Genomic DNA, 24,207 nt, shown 5'->3' on the forward strand with positions numbered 1-24,207 from the left:
GTAAAACTCATTTTATTAGCAAAAAGTGTATAACCGACAATTACCGAATCAAAGCTAGAACCCTATGTTATGATCAGCTTAAAAATAAATAAAAATCTTCAAAAATCCCAAAAATATTATATTACATCAATGGGTAAAAATTTTGGTGTCAAAATTTGGGTTTAGATAGGCTTTATGCTAATAATGTCGTTTAATTAATAAAAAAGCTTTCAAATTACGATATTGAGCATAACTCCTAATTTAGACCTCAAACTGATGTCAAATTTTTAGAACATGTTTATAAATCAGTAACAAAGGTTTTTGTCCTCTCATATTTTCAAAAATCTCGTTTTAAGGTCAAAAGGGCATAATGGTCAACATTTAAGCAATTAACGAAAACATGCAAATGAATCGGATTAATTAGTAACCAAGTTGTATAACCTCAGAGGGTTATACTAACCTATAACCTGGTCCTAATGGAACTTTAAGGCATGTCTAAACTAAACTAAATCGGGTCAGAACTGAAAGTCAAAGCAAAAGTCTATTTTTGCGACTTTCGGTTCCGAACCGAGCCTAAACTCAAAATTGTCGGATTTAACATACTTAGACATGTTCTTACATTAATTACCAAGTTATATAAGTGTTAAAATAGGTTTCATAGCTTCTACATTGTTAATTATGAGTTTATTTGCAAAATAGCTTTTTGTTGACTTTTTATAATTAAGTTTGACCCGACAATTGACCTAGTTAGAGTAGAAATCAGAGGATGCCCTTTTAAGGGTTTATTACCCACATAATTACCAACTCATAGCCACTTTCAATTCGAAAAATGACTGGACCACTAGTGATTAATCACTAAGTCAAAGCTTAATTACGACGGCTTTGACTTTTAGTCATTAGACTAATAAAACATGAACTAGAGAGGCTAAGAACACCCACAATGGTCCTTAGCACGAATTAAGAGCTGATGGAAGCTTGCTTGAAGTCCAGAGAGCTCCAGAGAGTAAGCTTTGAATGATTTTGTGAATGAGCAAGTTCATGGTTGCAACATAAGGTCCTCATATAGTGATTTAGATGCAACAAGATTACTCCACACAAGTCTACAAGTGTTCCTTGATCATCCTAGGTGTCCCCTATGCATGAAAAACCACTGGTGCAGCTCATGAATTCGAAAACCAGGCCTTTAAGGCGGTGTAACCTGCTGAAACAGGCATCTGCCAACTTTTTCTGCATCTACAGGTTTCAGGCGGCCCGCGTAAGGATTGGCCAAGGCCTTACGCGGCCGGTATGAGGGCCAGATCCGGTCAGCAAGTTTCATTTAATTGCAACTTTGGTCCTTGGTCCTTTAAAACATGTTTTAACTTTCATTTATTGCACTTTTAACCCCCAAACTTGACTTTTAAGGACTCTAAGTCATAAATAAACTTCGTTAAGCTCCCGGTTAGTTATACGATCATCCAAAAAGTCCTGAATTTCAACGTTGATACTTTTAACCCCTTATTTACGAATGTTAGCGTATTTTCCTCATACGATATCGAAACCTTGTGAAATTTTAATCACTTATTCTTGGGAGCATAATTAATCGTTACAAAGCTTAGGGTTTGATAAAAGGTCACTCAGAGGTATAAATTAAACATGTTGACACATTTAACCCTTGCGGTTTGTAAACTTTCACGTTCTTCCATAAACGGCTTCATACGATTCATGATTCATTCGTTTAAGGTATAAACATCGTGTATGGTTGTTGAAAGGTATAATTATCAAATGTTGACACTTTGAATCCTTCTACACACATACTTTCTTTATTTGTCAACTTTAGTCCCTCGTAATCAATTTGTTATTCGTTTAAAGTCGATGACACGTGTCGATATTATATTGGACATGATTTTACGAGGTATTACATGAACCATCATTGGAGCAACCTACCTGCAGAAACGGTAACAAAAAGCATTCAGGAAAATGTGGTTTTAGGAAAACACCCTACTGTGACTTCTGCAAGATGACCGGGCATATAGAGGAAGAGTGTAGAAGGAAAACTAATATTTGTTACAATTGCGGAGAGATAGGACACATCAAACCATACTGCCCAAAACTGACTAAAGTACTCGACAACAAGGCAAAAACAACAGACAGAGCTAAGAAGAACGCGCGAGCATTCGTACTTACTACACAAGAAGTAGAAATGATTCCAGACGTAATCGCTGATATGTAATATCTAAGTTAAGTTATTATCTGACCCTAGTATAAATCAAAGTTATTATATAAATTCATCCTGTCAAGTAATTCATCTATTCATAACCATAATAGACTTGTTAGGTCTTCACTTCATTAAATCATTTACTTGTTAGGTCACCTTGTGGTGGCGTTTTCTTTAATTTGAAACTTGAGCTAATCTCATTTTCACACCTGATGTACGGATAATTTATGTTGGTTCATTATCTTAAAACAGTCTTAATACAATTATGTGTTAAGATAAGAGTACACAAATTCGTATTATATTATGGTGTACCTCTAAAGATTCTTTCATCATTGATAAAAAATTCTATGATATTCATTTGGTCTTTCATCATCAATTGAAAATCCTATAAGATTTATTTGAAATTAATATCCAAATTTACTTCATTAAAACTTTCAGTTGATTACAAACACGGGGAATTTGTTCGGTCACCGTAATTATTGAACTATTTTAATCATTACGACACCTTGTGGCGTCGGTATAAACTTGTATCTTGGACTAATAATAATCATACAAATCATGCAAAACTACGTATGTCTTTCGTTTAACTCATCATTGGAAATAGTTGTCACGGCCCCCGACCCGGTTTGACCCGGTCCAGGAGCCGCGGGACAGAAATCCGTGGTATTTATTATTACAACGGAAGTTTTAACAGGATTGTTTAAAAAAACTTGAAATGCCCGATTTATTTTATTTCACAATTCGGGATAAAACCCATAATTTACAATAAGGGAATTTCACCGAGAAACCCCTGGTTTACAAAACATGTTTATTTATTTTACTAAGCCACTACTTCAAGCTTGTTAGTGCTCCACAACACTTTTCCTTAATTCACAGCAGATCACCTGAAACATGTTTTAAAAAGGTTTTATCAGCAAGAAATACTGGCGAGTCATTCAAGTTGCACAAAACGACACATTGTTATAATCCACAATATTAAGGGAGATTACAATGCTTCTATCAACCAATTACCCCAAATCGGTATTTGTCACTCGACTGTATCTGTGACTATGGTCAGATCACCCATTGGCTAACTCGTCGTCCAATGGTGGCGGGAAACAAGTAATGTATACAATACCCCACATACCGGCAGTAATTGGAGATTACAAAAACTTAATCCCTGTAATTATAACTTTGAAAACAAACATGATTTTGAAAGCAAGTTTGGTAAAAAGAGAATGACTCACATTGCAAGTTTATACGGGCAGAGTTTTGCCTACTGATAAGCCAGATAACCTAGTTTAAATAACAATGCACATGAACTAGATTAGTAACTAATACAACATTTACGATAACTCACGAGATACAACCCTCACAACGAATGACAAAGTGCCATTCTAAACATCCAACGAATTTACGACGAATGACAAAGTATAACCCTAATGCGGGCAGCACTTAAACATCCATTGGATAGTTTCAATCGATCAGATATTGAATCGTAGCAGCGATCGAGTTAATACCCGATATCGTGGCAGCACCTCACTATATGAAATTTATAGTTTTGAGCAGTATAACTTCGTTTTTGAAAGTTTTCGTCGACATAGAATGAAAGCCCCATGCACAGGCTATTTATAGCCTGAATTTGGGTTTTACGCGGCCCGCGTAAACCCATACATAAGTCTTACGCGGCCCGCGAGGCCGCCTAGTCTAGGCGTAGGTCTGGTTGGTCACTAGTAGGGTCACCAGGTAGTCAACACGTTGTCCCGGAACACTTATCCGGTTAAATATGAGTTGACGCGACCCGCGTGAGTTTCCCTTTATGGCTTACGCGGCCCGCCTAGAACCCTAAACACTTATCTGGTCAATTTCCTAGTTGACGCGGCCCGCGTAAGGCTATGCTCAACCTTTACGTGGCCCGCCTAAAACTTATTTTTCTTGTTTTCTTGGTTTTTCATGCGCAGTAGGGTTTTTAGGGTCCGAGTTTTCATTTATGGGTTGTTTAGGGACATTTTTGAGGGTCCTTACAGTAGTCTTAATGCAATTATGTATTAAGACAATGATACACTAAACTCTGTTGTATTTCGGTGTATCCTTGCAATTCAATAGTGTCAATACGTTGATTTTTCTCATGTCATGGTTTGATAGTTGACAAATTATTTTCGTGCTTCTATTTCATTTGAGCTTGTTGATTACGAGTCTTCCTTAATTGACAACTAAAGTAAGTTTCCTTTGACAATGAATTCTATTGATTCTAAAAGTCACTTACAACTTATAAACAGTCGATTTAGACATCTATTGATCATGACTCTCTTTTGGCTTGAACCTAGTCACCTTGGAAATTATATCATTTCATCTCATTCATTTGACATCGATTTCTTGAACTAATTCAATTGAACCATTGAGTCTTATTTATTGTAAAACTCTTATCCATTTGAACATGTCTTGATTCTGTGTCATTTACCATAATACTGTTCTTATTGACTAAGACGTGACATAACTATAACTCTAAAAGAGACATCGTAGCCCAAATCTCGAGGACGAGATTTAAAACAAGGTGGGGAGGATGTAACCTTTCCATTTTTCTTCATATAAGAATTATAGGTTTGATTAAATTTATTAACCATTAGTAACTAGTTTTATTTTTAATATAATTATTCGACCCATATAGTTTTAAAAACTATTTTATATATATATAATTGGTTGGAATGTAATACTAATTAATTTGCTTGTATATGTGTGACATTTCTATTTTCTATATTAAAATAAAGTATATAAAAAACTTAGGGGCTGTTTGGTAGCCTCTTAATGACCATTCAGATGCTACCTCTCAATGGTTTAAAACCTCTGAATGAATAAGAGGTAACCTCAAGTATGAATGGTTAAGAGGTAACCTCTGAATGGTAAATCATCACATGTCACATTCTTCTACCTTTTCATTGGTAAAATTCTTAATGGTTCCATTAAGAGGTAACCTCTTAATGACTATTCAGAGGCTACCAAACAGCCCCTTATATTATTAAACGGGTAGGCTACGGGTAAGTTGACTATTAGAAATATGAAGTACCTAGACGGGCCTAGGAACCGTTTAATAATTAAATTATAAAAATACATTGTATTTGAACCTACTCCGTTTTTAATGAAACTTGGTTCAAAATGTAGATAAGATTATTCTCGTTCTAATGACATATTCATTGTTTTGTAAAACGTCATGTTTTAGAAGTTATAAGAGCCAAATAAGTGAAACAGCTAAATTAATTATAATATATAAATAATAAAATAATAATAATAACTAAACTTACATTTGAATGAATTGCATGTACACGTCTACGTCTACGTGTGTATTCAAAATGAAAAGGAATCTTTTAAACTTGAGGAGCAAGCCTCAGTTTAAGTGTAAATAGGAGATGTTGAAACTTTCACAATTGCTTAATCTCTGTTTCCATCTGTCGTGATTAGGGCTGTAAACAAACCGAACGAACACGAACAAAGCCTTGTTCGTGTTCGTTCATTAAGGAAATAAATGTGTTCACGAACGGTTCATGAACACTTACCGAACGAGATTTTATGTTCGTGTTCGTTCATTAAGGAAATGAGCGTGTTCGTGAATGGTTCACAAACACAAACGAATAAAAATAAATTTGGTGAATGTGACGAAGGATAAAGGTAGATGGCCCAGAGAGTAGCACTGGAACTTGAATCCCTTGTTGTGGAACAGAGGTCATCGTATTCGCCGATATAAATAATGAGAAACGAAAGGGAAAATAGTGCATAAAAAGGTGAAAGAGGGTTTCCTAGCTTAATTGTTAGGGTAATAAATTAAATAAAAGTACAAAAATCTTTAATTAAAAAACAAACCATACGAATATAAACGGACGCAAATGAACGAATGTTCACGAACACTTCACGAACACATTAACGAACGTTCACGAACACAATCGAACGAACGAGACCTTTGTTCATGTTCGTTCATTTAACCAATCGAGCGAAATTTCTTGTTCATGTTCGTTCGTTTATTAAACAAACGAACATAAACGAACTTCCCGCCGAATAGTTCACGAACTGTTCGCTGAACGTTTGGTTTGTTTACAGCCCTAGTCGCGATCTCTCTCTCTCTAAAAAAAGGGTAAATTACACTTTTCGTCCTTTATGTTTGTAACGAGTTGCAACGGATACCCTTTAACTTTAATAATTACAGTCACAGTCCTTTATTTGGAAAATTAATTACAGTTTTCGTCCTTTAACAATAACAAGGTTAAGTTTTTTAGTTAAGTTTATTAACTAAAGGACAATTTAGTCTTTTTACTTAATTTGTTATAGTATAAATAAAATATAATAACCTTAAAATCTTATAAGAACAAATATAAATACCTATCTTCTCTCTTTTACACCTCTCTCTGTATAAACAAACCCAGCACCACCACCATATTTACCCTCCTCTGCAAATCTGAGCCATCCGTCATCTTTTGCCTCCGCCTCACTAACATCTTTGGTTCTTTTCCGGCCAACGATGCCATTCTTAGTTTTAGTTGAGTCCTCCGGTGAAATGCCAAAGTCAAGAGGAAAATTAAGGTTGGCTTTGGTCCCACGCATTTTAAAAGCCGCTTTATCATAAGCTTTTGCAACTTCAATCGGAGAAAGAAAGGTACCCAGCCGAACGTTACCGCGTTTTTTCGGATCTCCGATCTCCGCAACGAACTTTCCTGACCTCCGCTTCCGTATTCCTTTGTATTTCACCTTCTCCTCCTCGAACTCTGTTTTGTTCAAATCGGCCTCCGAATTCTCTTCTTCAGGTGTACTGCCCATCGATACCGGCAGATCTGATCCAAAAATTGATGTGATGCAAACTAGGAAGCAGAAAAGGGGGTGTCAAAAAATATTTCAAGTGGCAAATTTGTTGTTACTTGGTGCTCTTTTTTTGGAAAATTGCCTACTTTCTTTTGTCAGATTAGCTTTTTCTTATTTGCAGAGCCTCCAATATTCCGATGGCGGTGGTGGTAGCCATGGTTGTGATGGTGTTTGTTAGAGAGAGAGAGAGAGTTCAGAAGGTGAGAGATGGGGCTGAAATTTTATGATTTAATATATTAAATTTTCTTGAATTCTATTTATTTACAAATAAATGGGGTAAAATTACTGAAATACCCTCATGTGCGATGCACATGACTAGACTTAACATGTAAAATAAACCAGGTTACTGCTAAAGGACCTAGGATGTAATGTTTTTAACAAAAAAAGGACTGTGACTGTAATTATTAAAGTTAAAGGTCATCCATTGCAATTCGATATAAACATAAAGGACGAAAAGTGTAATTTACCCCTAAAAAATTTCTATATTTCTATTTTTATTTTCAACTATAATAAAAATAAAGCCCTGCCCGTTTTAAATGTTTTAACCCCTGATCACTGATACCTTGTCCGATTGATCTAGGGCCCCGTAACGCATGTCAAGGCTCTGCCCGACTAAGTTTGTTGGGGTTCTGTCTCATGACGTAGGGATAAAGTTGAATTGGGTTACTATATTTAACACGAGTGCATTATATATTTTATTACATAGCTCAGGAGTTATACCCAAGATTATACCAGGAGGCTTTCTAGTTGAACCCTAAAGTTACAAAGTGAGTTCATTCTCTTTTTCTCACAGTTCGTGAGTCATTCTTCTTTTTTATCACCTTTTTATGATACAGCTATATTTAAAAGTGCTTTTCAAAATCCTAAATGTTTATCAATTATACTTACAGTGATTAAATTTTTGTATTCTGTAATAACTGCCGGTATGAGAGGTTTTATGCATTACTTGACCCTCATTACTATTGGCAAAATAGTTAGCCAATAGTAGCATGACCACAAGCACAGGGAATTGTGCCCCAGTAGCCATAGCCTATAACTAATATTTTTTACATTAAATCATAAATAAATTTAAGGTATGATTGAGATAAATCTAAATGGTGTGTATATAAAATAAAGCTTCATTAATTATTATTAAAATATATATTAAAGAAAATATATTTAATAAACCTAAATTACTATTAGCATTATAAAAATAATGTTTAGTCAATAAATGTATACCATAATAAAATATGTCAAATATAATATATTCTAATATACTAAGATTATATTTTAATCTTAGTCACGTTAATATATTAAATAATTGTATCACAATTATTTAATTAATATATTATATTTGATAAAGTTATAGCTATTAATTTGAAAGAAAATGATATATTTCATTTTCTGGGTTAATTGGTTTTATGCCATAGAAAATATATTTGACAAAGTAATGTCATGGGACACTACTAAGTTCAGAGTCATTAGTTGAGAGAATGATCAACAGTGATATAACTTGAATCACTAGTTGAGAGAATGATCAACAGTGATATGACCAGACTCACTAGTTGAGAGAATGATCAACAGTGATATGACCCCAGTCACTAGTTGAAAGAATGATCAACAGTGATTTGACCACGTCACGGGAATCGCCTAGTGACAGATACCTTTGAATAATAGTAAGATATACTATATATTTATTACTTGATAAATTGCACTATTGGACGAAAGTTAGCCAATGAGTGATATGACCACCGTCACATCAGAACTGCCACCATGTGACAAATACTGATTGAGTTTTTAGGTAAATATAAACAAATATATTTTTTATTTAAAAATGGAATGAACTCACCAGTATTTATTACTGATAAAATGTTTTCAAAACACGTTTCAGGTAGTTTGCTATAAAGATAATAGAAGCCAGCTATGGAGTACTAAAGGCTTAAATAAAGTGGCTATAAATACCTGAATAAAAGAAGAAATTTATGTTTTATTTATTTGGGTTTATCCCTATAAAAACAATTGAATGGAATATGGGTTTTAGCCCATTTGTTTAATATTAAAAGTGTGGTGTTTTACAAACTCTGAAATTATTTCCTAACTACAATGCTGATGAAAAATTTTCCGCTGCGTATTTAATAAACGCCGATACCATCTGACTGGTTCACGGCTCCCGCTCCCAGGGTGGGGTCTGGGGCTGTGACATAAAAGGCATTCAAGAATTTAGCACATAAATCAAGTATGGTCGAGTATGGTGCTTAACTATAGACTAGGTCAAAAGCATGACATTTTTCCTAATTTCCGATAGTTATGGCTCTGATACCAATCTGTCACACTCCAACCGATGGCGAAAACATCAGGGTGAGACGAAATAGATTGCTCATTACTCATAACACTAAATTGTGACAAGTATTTAAATAATAAATTTCAATTCATTGCTAAAAGAATCAATTACATTGTTTGAAAGTATAGTTCAATACGAAAGTATTGGCGAGTATACAAGTTTTGGAATACTAGCATATAGGTATAAATGGTTGCCTCAAATCCAACATGGCAATTCATATACAAAGTTGTAGCTAGCATGCATAACTATAGGCCAAACCCAAGTGTCCACGAGAATAATGTGCATCCCTCGTCACCGAAGTGAACGAGACCGTAATGTAGAATGTGCATCCATCAACACCGAAGTGATCGAGACCGTAAAGCATGTTAACTTAACAATACCCCGTCGGGTGGTGTGCTACTTCTATAGCGCTATAATTGTTAAGGTGGGCTAGCTAAGTTAATGGCAAATAAAGTTCATGAAGGTATTCTAGCATAAACAACCTAAGCATAACAAATAGCATGTTTGGCGGATTGAGTGATTAAATATGTTTGATTGTGTGTATTGTGAATTTGATAGTTGAAACATGTTACACCCAAAAGTGCATTAAAGCGTAAAAAAGGGTCAAGTATACTCACGGTTTGTGAAGAAATTTCCACTTAGCAAGTTTGACGAGTCTTGAGTTGTTGGAACACCGAAGTTACCAATTTTGGTTCTTGAACTTTTTGCCCAAAGTTGAAAATGTAGGATCGTTTTGCAGACCCAAACGAGTCGATCAGAAGAGATCTCGACCAATACAAAAGGCGGAAACAGATGTATCGGTGTTATTTCAGCTGGATTGCACAAGAAATCACTTTAAATTGTCTCTGTATTGATATCAGATCGTTTTACAATGCTGGAGACACTTCGGCAGAGCTTCGCTACCAGAATCGAATCGTTACAAATGAAATCACAAGTCACGTATTTATAGGCGCAGCCATTTCGCACGAAACAGCTCACACGAAATGGCCTTGCCATTTCGTGCGAAATGGACATTTCCCATTTCGTGCGAAATGGTCTAACCCACATATTTCTCATATTTCTCGTACTACGTGCCCTGATCTAACCAACCTAATACAAGACTCGATACAAGACGAAGTCGACAGACATATGCACCAACAGACTCCCCCTTGGATGTTGACGAAGTCTTCAGTATCGAGTCTTCGAAATCTTTAGTCTTTATCAGTCTTCTCGCACTTTCCAAAGATTCTCCATTGTAAGCATCCTCAATCAATCTCTATCTTTCTCTTCTCTTTCTTTTTTCCCTTCACAAGATCAGAATCGCAACCTGGCTTTTGAGCTATCTAATTCTCTTGATCAGGTCTCTTGATTCCTTAAGTTCTTCAGCATTAGCAACTCGTTGTCAACATAGTTCCAGGATCAAACACTAGCTCTAACTTCTTCCTCTTGATTGTCTTCAGACTCTCCCTTTCAATAAACTGGGATCGCAGTCTGGAATTCTCGTTCTAGGATCGTAACCTGATTCACACTCTGCTCCGGCTTTCTCAGGTTCTGAAACATCTCCTGGCTCTTCGTAACCACAGGAATCAGGACCTGGCTCATTTCAAACTTCATTCCTGCACATTCTCTACCTCATAATAAATTTCACAAATTTAAAATTTTACAAATTTAGAAATCACATGCAGGTATCGTTCAAAATGATTTAAACTCTGATGACCACTTGTAAGAATAACATCTCTTTCTTTCTGAAATAAACTCTCCCAACCTGTTCATCATGTTTAGCACTTGGAAGTTTGAAAATCAGCTTTTCAGCAACAGTTGTCGAATTTTTTTTTCATTTTTCAAAATTTTATTCTAAAACACACTAAAAATCTTTTTGGATTTTTGTTTTTAATGAAAATTAGAAAAGAAATAATATTTTTGTGAGATCGTGTAAGAGGATCATATCAGTTTATGAGACAACTCACTAACACCGTTAAGCTTTAAACATTTTAAGTACTAAACAATTCACGTAGATTGTCAGTATACTGATCCACTTAAATTTTCACATAAAGTTCAACTGTTTCGAGATACGAGATTAGTATTTTAAACACTTGAACTTATTCGCGTGTACCACCTCTTGAATATACTCCCGTATCCAGACTCCTATATTCAGTCTTACAGGTGAATGTACAATAATGATATCTGTAAACGGGTAATGCGAAACCATGAGAGCTCAGGTTAGAACTTCCATTCAGACAAAGAGATGATGGCTCGACTTTAGGTGAGTCCCGTTTGGGGATCTTTTCTTCAACAACACATGATTTAACATTTTTCAATGTTTCATCATTTTTTATGCTGAGGGTGAGCTTTACGATTAAAGCAATGTAAAGTATTATACGAGGACTAGGCTATTGCTCTTGCAAAATCAGAAGTCCTGGTATAATACCCCAGATATCATCACGCATAAAGACCTAGTATGTCAGAAATAGAAAGCCCTTCAAACAAGATTTTAGGGGTTACCCATATATCCGAGAGATGTTCCCCACGAGATAAGTAAGCTATTCGATATTTAGGTTTATATCTCGAAAATAATCTACTGAATGAGTAAAAACCTACTGGCATATCATCAGTGAGATCATTTATTACATTTGACTTTCCAATTCTTTAGCGTACTGTGATAGTCCACCGATGTACTATCATTTCCTCTTTTTCACAACAAAACTCTTTTTTTTATTTTTTTAATGTTTTTGGATTTTCTGAAATTTATCATGTTTTTGAATTTTTCAAATTTTCGAAATTTCTAAAATTTTTACTCCCCCTAAAATCAAAATTATGTTTCAAATTTTGATTTTCAAGGAAAATTTGAAAACAAACTATACAAATAAAGTGACAACTGTTGTGAATTGCTTCAAATCGCCATCCACTTGGCATAAACAATCAGAACTCCCCCTGATAACAAACTACTTTCCCATTATGATTTCAAAACACTTAAGTTTGTTTTAATCAAAATGGTTTTTCCAGAAAATTAGTTTTGTTGAAACGACTTGTAAGATTGGGGTTTTCATCACATTGTTCTTTTAACCACTTGTATGAGGGTTAGATCAAGTTCAACTTAATGACCTTGATTAACCACTTGTAGGTTCACTTGTAGGAACTTATCAACAATACCACTTGTAAATCTATCAAACAAACATTTTCAAGAATGATGCCTGCTCCACGATTACCAACTTGGGAGCTCCGGCAAGTCCAGATTTTTAGTCATGATAAGTTCTATCCCAGTTACTAATCTGGGATGAACCATCTTCCTCAGGTTTCTTTGTTTTCTTCTCTTAAAATTCTTTAACCCCTTTGACCTTCCCGTCAATCATTTTTCAAAAAATATTTTGAACTGTGGGGTTAAAAGCCTTTCCAATATCAAATTCTTTCTTTTCAGAAAAGGATTGATTTGAAATCTCAACCTTTCCAATTTTTAATTTCAAATTTTCAGCCCGCAATGGTGGAAAATTTGCATCATCCAAAGGCGGCACTGAATTTTCTTCTTTTCTCACAATTTGTGGCTCCACTGACTTTGACGAGTCAGATTCAACGCCATAAGATAGCTCCTCTGATTTTGATGAATCAGAATCATTGCTAGAAATATCATCAGATTTCTTAACAACCCATTTTTTGTTGTTAAGCTTTGCTTTTCTTTTGTGAACACTCGTTGAACATTCACCAACCTTAAACTTTGAATTTTTGAAAACTTTAAATTGTTTGGTTGGTAGTTCATTTTCAACCATTTTTCCTTTGAGTTTTTCAGAGACTCCCTGTTTTGCTTGGATTGCCTTTGGACAATTCCTGACAATATGACCAACTATGTTGCATTGAAAACAGATTCTCGTCTCTTTCTTCTGAGCAACATCCTTCTTCAATCCTTCTTGCTTCTTAGCAAGGAATTCTTTGTTTGATTGCTTTCTGAACAAGTGCTCTTTTTCTTCTTCAGACGATGTTCCTGAAACAAATATAGTTTTTGGTTCATAAGATTTTTCATTTTTATGATTTTCTGGTAGAATAAAGCCTAAACCTTTCTTTTTAAAATTACCGTTATGGTTTGGTTTCTTTTGATAACCTGAACTAGAACTGTAATCCTTTTTCTTGTTTAGTCCTTGTTGAATTCTTGAGGTGTAAGTTTAAGGTTTTTCAGAAAGATTTACATTTTTTATTTCAGAAATATTAATTTCTGTTAGTTTGAAAACCTTTTTAATCATGTAAGTTTTAACACCTCTTATTGGAAATTCTTTATCAGAATATAATTTGTCAGAATCATTCAAAGTATATACCACTTTAATTGGTTCGTCATTCAAATTAGATTTTGATAACAGAAATTCTTTATTATAAACTCTTTTGCCCTGTTTGACTTTTGGACTTGACGTGTCAGACTCAGACTTTGGCTTTGATTTTGACTCCGACTTTGACTCCTCCGTTTCATCTTTATCCAACACCTGATCGACCACTTTCTTTATTAACTCGGACTCGTGAACAGTGTCGGATGATGTGAAAGTGACATCAATGTTTTATGGTAATTTATCTGAAAGCTCAGATTCCCACTGTAAATTGGTTGCCTTTTTGACTCTTTCTGAATTTGGATTTCGTCGAGAATATCCATTTTCAAGCGGGGGTGGATGTAACACCCGTTCTTATAATCCATGGTTTAACGTATATTTTACGAAAACAATCATGTAATTAAGATTACATATACATCGGAAATACGAGTTTATTAAAACTTTTACAAATCATAAGTTATTCTACATAACGTGATCGGGTTCGTCGTTAAAAATTTACAACGAGGCAATGTGCGGAAGCATGTGTCTTTATCGTGTTCAGTTCTTCATTGAGCTTGATCGTTTTCCGGCATCCAAAAAGTACCTACATTTCATAAAAACATGAAATGTTTTAGTCATACGGGATTTAATACGTATCTAAACGAGTCTGGGAAACAAAACTGTTCAAAATACATTTTTGATCAGGGTCCACCGTAAATTACGGTGGACACCGTAATTTACGGTAGCCCTGATTTGAAAACACTCCACCGTAAGGCAGGAGCTATCCGCCGTAACATTCTCAGTCCCCACCGTAACTTACGGTACCACCGTAAGTTACGGTGGACTCTGCATCAGATTCTTCCATTTCGCCGTTTTCGACACGGAAACTTCCGTATCTTTAAATCCGTTTGTCCGTTTGACTTACCGTTTCTTCCTACGTGATTGTAATTTGATTCCCCATCCTATGGAGTTAAAATCCAACATCCGGATTAACAAAAATTTCAGACTTTAACTCTTCGGCTTATTACTCTTTTTACCGACTTTTGACCCGTTCGTGGTTTCATCATCAAACATGGTTATGGCCCTTGTTTCTTCTATAAAACATATTATTATAATTATTTCCTATTATACAAGGTTCAATTCACGGGTCATTACACATTCTTAACCCGTTTCGCTAAAACTTCCATTTTGACCCATTAAGGGTATTTACTCATTTTTGTCTAGAACTTGTACCTTTTCTTTTGTCGCTACAAAATTCCATATCGAATTAACTACAATTATTCCACCACAACTATTTTGTGGTGGATATATCATAACGAACCCCTTTTTCCCTATCTTACCCATCGGTTGATCATTTTACGCAATTGACCACTTTTGAGCATTTGACCCGCGGATGTGCATTCCTATGACCTTTATTCATGTCTAATGATCCCATAATCTTAATGTAAGTTTCTAAACAACCCCTATGGGTCGTTTGCCCAATATACCCTTCAAGGTATTTTGGTCAACTTTAGTCCCTCACTATACGACGAAGGACTTTCGCTAAATATTTGACCAAATTATATGTTTAACTAAAAGCTTAATTGTACATACCTGGCTCGGGTCAAAGTATTGACCCATTTACATAACTTTTGCTTTAAATCTTTTTAGTTAAAGCGATGCAAGCTTATGTTATTTCCTGTGATTACAAAACTCAACAAGTGATTGTCAAATGTTATTGTCAAATGGTGTTAACAACACCATTTGACCCATTTAGTCTAACCGACTCTTTGTCCGTATGAGATGGTATTTAATTACCATTTCATCCCCTTAAACCTTTTCAGGTTTTCCTTTGAACTTGTTTCATTCAAACTGTTTTTATTTATTTGTCATTACATGACTAATTTACCATTTTATTCCTTTTACTATAGTCATGATTTCATACCATTTTCCATCATTCCGACTCTCATTGAATCATGTCGAAATATCATGTATCAACCATTTAGTAGCATTCATATTAATACCTGAAATTAGTAACTTCGCAAATAATGTAAAAAGGGGCGTAAGTTATACTTACCTCGCATCCGAAGTACGCTTTTCCTTTCCTTCTTGATTCGTTTGACCCGCTCCCTCATCAAGCTTCCACCTAGCTTGTTACGCGTCAAACTATCATCATCGTTTTCAAGGCGGTTAGTTTAATCATAATTTAATACGATTATTCCACCTTACACATTTCACATTAAAAATTAGCATTTATCGTAGTATAGGTCAGTTTGACTTTTTAAAAGTCAAATGCCCATTAGTATACTAATTTGCATATTCGAGTTCATCAACTAGTTCTAGCATTCTTTAATTACCCGGTAGGCGTTATCTTTAGACCACCGTTTTAACCAAAGTTCTAACCACAATTATCACATGTAGAACTCTTTTTAATCATATTTTGCATAATAGCCAAAACATCACAATTAGGTGTTTTAACTACAAAAATTCTAGTTTCGTGCCTTCATTGAGGCATTTCAACAAACACTTTAAGGGCAGAATTTTACATGTGTATTTATCAAGTCTCTAGCTTATCTCTTAGCCAAAATTTCACATAAATCAACCATCTTACAAAGTGGTTGACTTCTATAATTTCTGAAATCACTTCAAAATTGTCAATTTACACTAGATCAACAATCTATTTCCTAGTGTTCATCAAATTTCACATAATTCACTAATCACCTACAATGGTGATCATAGTTTTCACTAAAAATTCACATGATTTCAGCTTGTGTTTGTCTAGGGTTTGTCCCTAAACTCTATAGTAGTTCCTAAATCATCATAACATACACATGCAACTAGAATCTCAGATTATTCCCAATTCATGAGAATTTCAAGTTGAAAGATTTCTCAAAATTTTACATACCTTGTAATCCCCTTGTGATGAGGATCAGGAATCTATGTTTAGAATTCGATTTGAACTTGGATTGAAGCTTCAATTTGCAAGATTTATGAAGTTCTAGGGTTTTGAAGGAGTGGGGGTCGCCCCCTGCTTGCTCTGATCGACCAGACCCCCAAAATGGGGTGTTTGGTTTAGTTTTTATTTGTTTAATAAAAATCAAGTTTTTATTTTTAACATTATTGGCCCCTCTAATTTGGTTAGTTAATTAAGTAGGGCACAACCTACATTATTTCTAACACTATTTCCCACTTATTAACTAGGTTAAACATTCCTAATTGAATTAGTGGGTTTTGGAAATCCATGACTAAGTTTAGTTTAAGTCCCGTTAACTTGGGCCTTCTATAAACTTTATTTCCCAAACACATTCTTTTCTCTTTTTATTAAATATTGGATATAATTATATAATAATCCTAATATTTTCTGGCTTAATTTTTACCACTAACGGTTCCTTAGCCGTCTGTTAGTTTTAGCGTGGTTTGATTACCAAACCCGTTTTTGGGGTGTTACAAGTCTACCCCCCTTAAGGAGGTTTCGTCCTCGAAACCTTTTCTTACATAATTCATTGAGTTTAAACTCAATGCATTTGTAACACCCCAACCCGGAAGGGCTGACGTGTCACAATAACGGTAACATAAACAAAAGTCATAATTCCCTTTATTTGATAAGGATACAACCACATGACTATTAAAATTAAGATTAATATACAAGCGGAGACATTCATCTTAATTAACTAACATCTTCAGATTTATTCCTAGGCTTTATTCTTCTCTCTTTTCCCCTCCCAAAGTAACCTGTGGACCTGTATATACAAAAAAGTTTACGGAATGAGCCGAATGCTCAGTACGGAATTTTAGGCTCAAATAACAAATAATGCTTTATATGAAATCTTATCTGGATGGAACTTTATGTGAAAATGATATGATGCAAGAACATAATTTCATAATCATATCTTACGGATGTACCCATGAGCAAACTTAAAACGTGACAATACACAGGTAGCTACTCCTGCATAATTATCACATGAGATGGCGAATTGGCATACCCGTTATCCACCTCCTTATACTTAAATCCTAGGATCGATCCATACGCCTCCTAATAGCCTTATGTACGACACTTGTACTTAAGAGACGTCGTGAACTGATCTCTCCGTCACGGATGGAGCACATGATGTTGATGCCACAACAACATGCTCGTGGGACACTCCACGAGAAGCGATACTCAGGGTATCAGAGTACAAATGGTCTTATTCACATAACTTATAAAACTTATTTTCATAACAAAACGGAACATATATTGGAACATGCGATAATGAGTATAACATAATACTATCGCATGACATGAAAGCTAAATCAAATGATTAGGATAGGAACCGAAGGGACTGTCAAATGAATCGATAATCAAAGACGTAAGGAGTTTTTAACAGATATAGTAATTTAGTGGTTTTATAACAATTTGAATATGAAGCAATAAAGAGTGGGGTAAGGATCCGTACCTTAATAACTCCAAAGTGAAGCTACCTTGTGCCAATATTTTAGATTTATACGGGCAGAGTTTAGATACTGATTAATCTTTTAACCTAATTTAAATAACATGCACACAAACTAGGTTAGTAACTTAATACAGCATTTACGTCAATTCACGAGATTAAACCCTCACAATGATTAACAAGTGCAATACTTAACAATTCAATCGGATTCACAACGAATAACAGAGCATAGTCCGAATTCGAACAGCACTCAAATATTCAGGTTGAAATCACGACGAATAATCAAAGTACAAGCTCAATTTGAGCAGCACTCGGACAATCGTTGGATAGTTATAATCGATCGGACGTTGAATCGTAATAGCGATCGAGTTATTACCATGATTGCGGCAGCAATTCAAGATCTGTGTGTGTTGTTGGACTGTTTAGACGATATCTCAGCCTACAGAGAGAGTTTTCTCGTCGTTCAAATGCCAAAATCTAAGTCCCAAAGCCCTCTATTTATAGCTGGAAAATCGTCCCCTTCGCGTGTCGCGACAGGGAAACCTAGTTCTGTCGCGTGGCGCGACGGGTTGCTTTTTAGCATAGGGTTGCCATGTGTCCCGGTAGCCTAGCTGAGTCGACAACTTCTTAAAATTCTATGTTGACAACGAATAATTAGGATAATCGTCAGGTAGGAAATACCCCTCTGAGTTTTTAGGGGCCCTGATCCTAATTCTGATTGTTCTGAAACTTTCAGGGTTTGTGCAGAATCACCTGGGGATCTTAATTTGGGTTTTCTAGTGGTTTATAATTACTATTATTCTTTTTATTTCTAGAATAATGATTTTAAATTTATGGGCATTACAGCATTCTACCCGAGAAATTACTTATACTTTTTAATCAATCGTTAGTATTACCCGAAAAGTTTGGTAACATCTTTTTGGTTACTAATTGTCTACATATCTCATACGACATAGTGTAACTTCGAAATAACGTAATCTCATTATTTCCACTAGTTTAGTTAACTTAGCGATATCCGTCGCTTTCATATACTATCGAATTCCTTATGAATCCGATACTTTGAACCGTTTAAAGGTCTTTAGTGAAATCTTTCACTTTTAGCAACAATTTCTTTTGTTTTCAAATTCATTTATTCGGTTCAGTTATACCGAATCCACCGCTTACAAGCAACCAAATTACTTAAATGACCTTAACCGGTCTCGCTTACTAGACTTATTAGTCCAGTTACTTTTTACCGTTTGCTTGGTTATAATGTGATTCTACTTCACATTACATTTCTTGACCGTGATTGCGTTACATCATGTTTAATTTATATCAAAATCTCATTTTCGAAAATATCACTTTTCGAATATATCGTCTTGCGCCTATCCGTGTCAAGACTTGTATCTTTCATGCTTACTATTTAAATTCCTATCAGAATTTATGTTTGTAGAAACATTATTTCTTACTAAAACCGAAGTTTTAGTTTTAGGATCTTCTCTTTAACTTTTGTCAATTATCCATACCAGGACATTGACAGTCCATAATTTATTCTTATTTGGTTATATCCCATTATCGGGCTCATTATTCTCTTGCATTTAACACTACCTTTATCTGGCTAGTGCTCATTTGTGCCATTCGGCGTTATATTGTATTCAACATGTTTGACCTATTAATGTGAAATCCATCACTTATAAACAATCAACTTTATTCTTTATTCAACCCATTCGACTTCGAATAGTTGAACATATTTACTCACAATTTCTATATACGAGATTTTATAGTCATAACTCGTAATCCAAGTTACTTTGATTTTTCAACCCGCGTTCACGTCTCTTGATTTACGCATGTGTTTAATTCTTACCCATCCACCGGGTGTTTTACCGAAGTTGTTATTATTGCAACCCTCCCGGTATGCATTAAGACCTCGCTTCGTTTTTTTTTTATATTCCGACTTTGTCTTTAAGTTTGACGTTTTACAAAAACGACTCGTTTAGGGACATATTCGCATTTTCCGGGTTCGAGTGTAAGTACACTCCCTCCCAATGCTTGTCTAAATCATTTTTCATGTTTGCGTTTTCTGGGTTCGAGTGTAAGTACACTCCCTCCCAATACTCGTCTAAATCATTCTACTTCACATTACATTTCTTGACCGTGATTGCGTTACATCATGTTTAATTTATATCAAAATCTCATTTTCGAAAATATCACTTTTCGAATATATCGTCTTGCGCCTATCCGTGTCAAGACTTGTATCTTTCATGCTTACTATTTAAATTCCTATCAGAATTTATGTTTGTAAAAACATTATTTCTTACTAAAACCGAAGTTTTAGTTTTAGGATCTTCTCTTTAACTTTTGTCAATTATCCATACCAGGATATTGACAGTCCATAATTTATTCTTATTTGGTTATATCCCATTACCGGGCTCATTATTCTCTTGCATTTAACACTACCTTTATCTGGCTAGTGCTCATTTGTGCCATTCGGCGTTATATTGTATTCAACATGTTTGACCTATTAATGTGAAATCCATCACTTATAAACAATCAACTTTATTCTTTATTCAACCCATTCGACTTCGAATAGTTGAACATATTTACTCACAATTTCTATATACGAGATTTTATAGTCATAACTCGTAATCCAAGTTACTTTGATTTTTCAACCCGCGTTCACGTCTCTTGATTTACGCATGTGTTTAATTCTTACCCATCCACCGGGTGTTTTACCGAAGTTGTTATTATTGCAACCCTCCCGGTATGCATTAAGACCTCGCTTCGTTTTTTTTTTATATTCCGACTTTGTCTTTAAGTTTGACGTTTTACAAAAACGACTCGTTTAGGGACATATTCGCATTTTCCGGGTTCGAGTGTAAGTACACTCCCTCCCAATGCTTGTCTAAATCATTTTTCATGTTTGCGTTTTCTGGGTTCGAGTGTAAGTACACTCCCTCCCAATACTCGTCTAAATCACTTTTCATGCTTGCATTTTCTGGGTTCGAGTGTAAGTACACTCCCTCCCAATACTTGCCTAAATCATTTTACATGCTTGTGTTATCTGGGTTCGAGTGTAAGTACACTCCCTCCCAATACTTGTCTAAATCATCTTACATGCTTGTGTTTTCTGGGTTCGAGTGTAAGTACACTCCCTCCCAATACTTGTCTAAATCATCTTACATGCTTGTGTTTTCTGGGTTCGAGTGTAAGTACACTCCCTCCCAATACTTGTCTAAATCATTTTACATGCTTGTGTTTTCTGGGTTCGAGTGTAAGTACACTCCCTCCCAATACTTGTCTAAATCATTTTACATGCTTGTTTGTCCCTTCATTCGGGCTCATTATCCTGATGTAATACGCTTCTGTCACTCGGTTGTGCGTTTACATTATCATCAAACATTTTGCTTATCTGATTCATTTGGGTACTTTTAAGTTAGCCCCCATTCACACCGTCCTTACTACATCGGATGTAAACGTGTCCGCCATAAGAAGTTCATGGTATCATATGCCACTACTTACTTGGCCAGAGTAAGCGATTAACACATGACACACATGACCTTTTTATAGTTTTCACATCACGCCCTATGTAAGTAACGCCTCTATTTGTTTCTCTTGGAGACAATATCCCGAATACATTTTCTATTCTGGTTTTTTTTTTCCAAGTTTTTAATCTACATATGCAACTTTCAATTTCTACTTATTTGTTGCATTTTACTATTTGTGTGATTATTTAAAATGTGCACCTGGTAATGTTTGCCCCAACGGGCGTTCCTTGCCATTAACCTTGTTCGCGGTCGTTACGCGATTTAGTCCTCGGCGAGCATGCTCCTCTCGTCATACTTCAGATCGTTCCATCATTATATCCACAATTCGTTTGACTCTCGTCGTCTTCAAACGCGAGTGTCCTTCAATTAAAACATTCACAAAGTTAGCAACGTCAACTTCAATAATCGCCCGTATTATAATACAAGGCTTTTTCTACTATACGCGTCAACGCGCGTATTTTCGTCAACTATATCAATCATTTTAATTGGGGTAACGTGTATCACACGATAGCCCTATGTGTTGTTTACAACACTTTAGCATGCTAAACTATTAACATACTTGTACTTACCGGATTTGCGATCAAGCTTCGAACCGAACACTATTCTTTGTCAAGAGCATAAGGTTTAAGTCCAAGCATGGTTCCTCCCCACCATACTCGAATCTCTTAAACCAAGGCTCTGATACCAACTTTTAACACCCGTTCTTATAATCCATGGTTTAACGTATATTTTACGAAAACAATCATGTAATTAAGATTACATATACATCGGAAATACGGGTTTATTAAAACTTTTACAAATCATAAGTTATTCTACATAACGTGATCGGGTTCGTCGTTAAAAATTTACAACGAGGCAATGTGCGGAAGCATGTGTCTTTATCGTGTTCAGTTCTTCATTGAGCTTGATCGTCTTCCGGCATCCAAAAAGTACCTACATTTCATAAAAACATGAAATGTTTTAGTCATACGGGATTTAATACGTATCTAAACGAGTCCGGGAAACAAAACTGTTCAAAATACATTTTTGATCAGGGTTCACCGTAAATTACGGTGGACACCGTAATTTACGGTAGCCCTGATTTGAAAACACTCCACCGTAAGGCAGGAGCTATCTGCCATAACATTCTCAGTCCCCACCGTAACTTACGGTACCACCGTAAGTTACGGTGGACTCTGCATCAGATTCTTCCATTTCGCCGTTTTCGACACGGAAACTTCCGTATCTTTAAATCCGTTTGTCCGTTTGACTTACCGTTTCTTCCTACGTGATTGTAATTTGATTCCCCATCCTATGGAGTTAAAATCCAACATCCAGATTAACAAAAATTTCAGACTTTAACTCTTCGGCTTATTACTCTTTTTACCGACTTTTGACCCGTTCGTGGTTTCATCATCAAACATGGTTATGGCCCTTGTTTCTTCTATAAAACATATTATTATAATTATTTCCTATTATACAAGGTTCAATTCACGGGTCATTACACATTCTTAACCCGTTTCGCTAAAACTTCCATTTTGACCCATTAAGGGTATTTACTCATTTTTGTCTAGAACTTGTACCTTTTCTTTTGTCGCTAAAAAATTCCATATCGAATTAACTACAATTATTCCACCACAACTATTTTGTGGTGGATATATCATAACGAACCCCTTTTTCCCTATCTTACCCATCGGTTGATCATTTTACGCAATTGACCACTTTTGAGCATTTGACCCGCGGATGTGCATTCCTATGACCTTTATTCATGTCTAATGATCCCATAATCTTAATGTAAGTTTCTAAACAACCCCTATGGGTCGTTTGCCCAATATACCCTTCAAGGTATTTTGGTCAACTTTAGTCCCTCACTATACGACGAAGGACTTTCGCTAAATATTTGACCAAATTGTATGTTTAACTAAAAGCTTAATTGTACATACCTGGCTTGGGTCAATGTATTGACCCATTTACATAACTTTTGCTTTAAATTTTTTTAGTTAAAGCGATGCAAGCTTATGTTATTTCCTGTGATTACAAAACTCAACAAGTGATTGTCAAATGGTGTTAACAACACCATTTGACCCATTTAGTCTAACCGACTCTTTGTCCGTATGAGATGGTATTTAATTACCATTTCATCCCCTTAAACCTTTTCAGGTTTTCCTTTGAACTTGTTTCACTCAAACTGTTTTTATTTATTTGTCATTACATGACTAATTTACCATTTTATTCCTTTTATTATAGTCATGATTTCATACCATTTTCCATCATTCCGACTCTCATTGAATCATGTCGAAATATCATGTACCAACCATTTAGTAGCATTCATATTAATACCTGAAATTAGTAACTTCGCAAATAATGTAAAAAGGGGCGTAAGTTATACTTACCTCGCATCCGAACTACGTTTTTCCTTTCCTTCTTGATTCGTTTGACCCGCTCCCTCATCAAGCTTCCACCTAGCTTGTTACGTGTCAAACTATCATCATCGTTTTCAAGGTGGTTAGTTTAATCATAATTTAATACGATTATTCCACCTTACACATTTCACATTAAAAATTAGCATTTATCGTAGTATAGGTCAGTTTGACTTTTTAAAAGTCAAATGCCCATTAGTATACTAATTTGCATATTCGAGTTCATCAACTAGTTCTAGCATTCTTTAATTACCCGGTAGGCGTTATCTTTAGACCACCGTTTTAACCAAAGTTCT

The 24,207-nt window shown here is 35.3% G+C and overlaps 1 protein-coding gene across 1 annotated transcript; it reads right to left on the reverse strand.

Annotated features, from left to right (window-relative positions):
- Window positions 1-6,523: 6,523 nt before the first annotated feature.
- LOC110881087 (ethylene-responsive transcription factor 5) lies at window positions 6,524-6,958 on the reverse strand. Its single transcript, XM_022129456.1, has one exon. The coding sequence runs from the start codon at window positions 6,956-6,958 to the stop codon at window positions 6,524-6,526; it is 435 nt and encodes a 144-aa protein (XP_021985148.1).
- Window positions 6,959-24,207: the final 17,249 nt, after the last annotated feature.

This window comes from Helianthus annuus, chromosome 10, assembly GCF_002127325.2.
Source record: "Helianthus annuus cultivar XRQ/B chromosome 10, HanXRQr2.0-SUNRISE, whole genome shotgun sequence".
NCBI classification, from domain to species: Eukaryota; Viridiplantae; Streptophyta; class Magnoliopsida; order Asterales; family Asteraceae; genus Helianthus; species Helianthus annuus.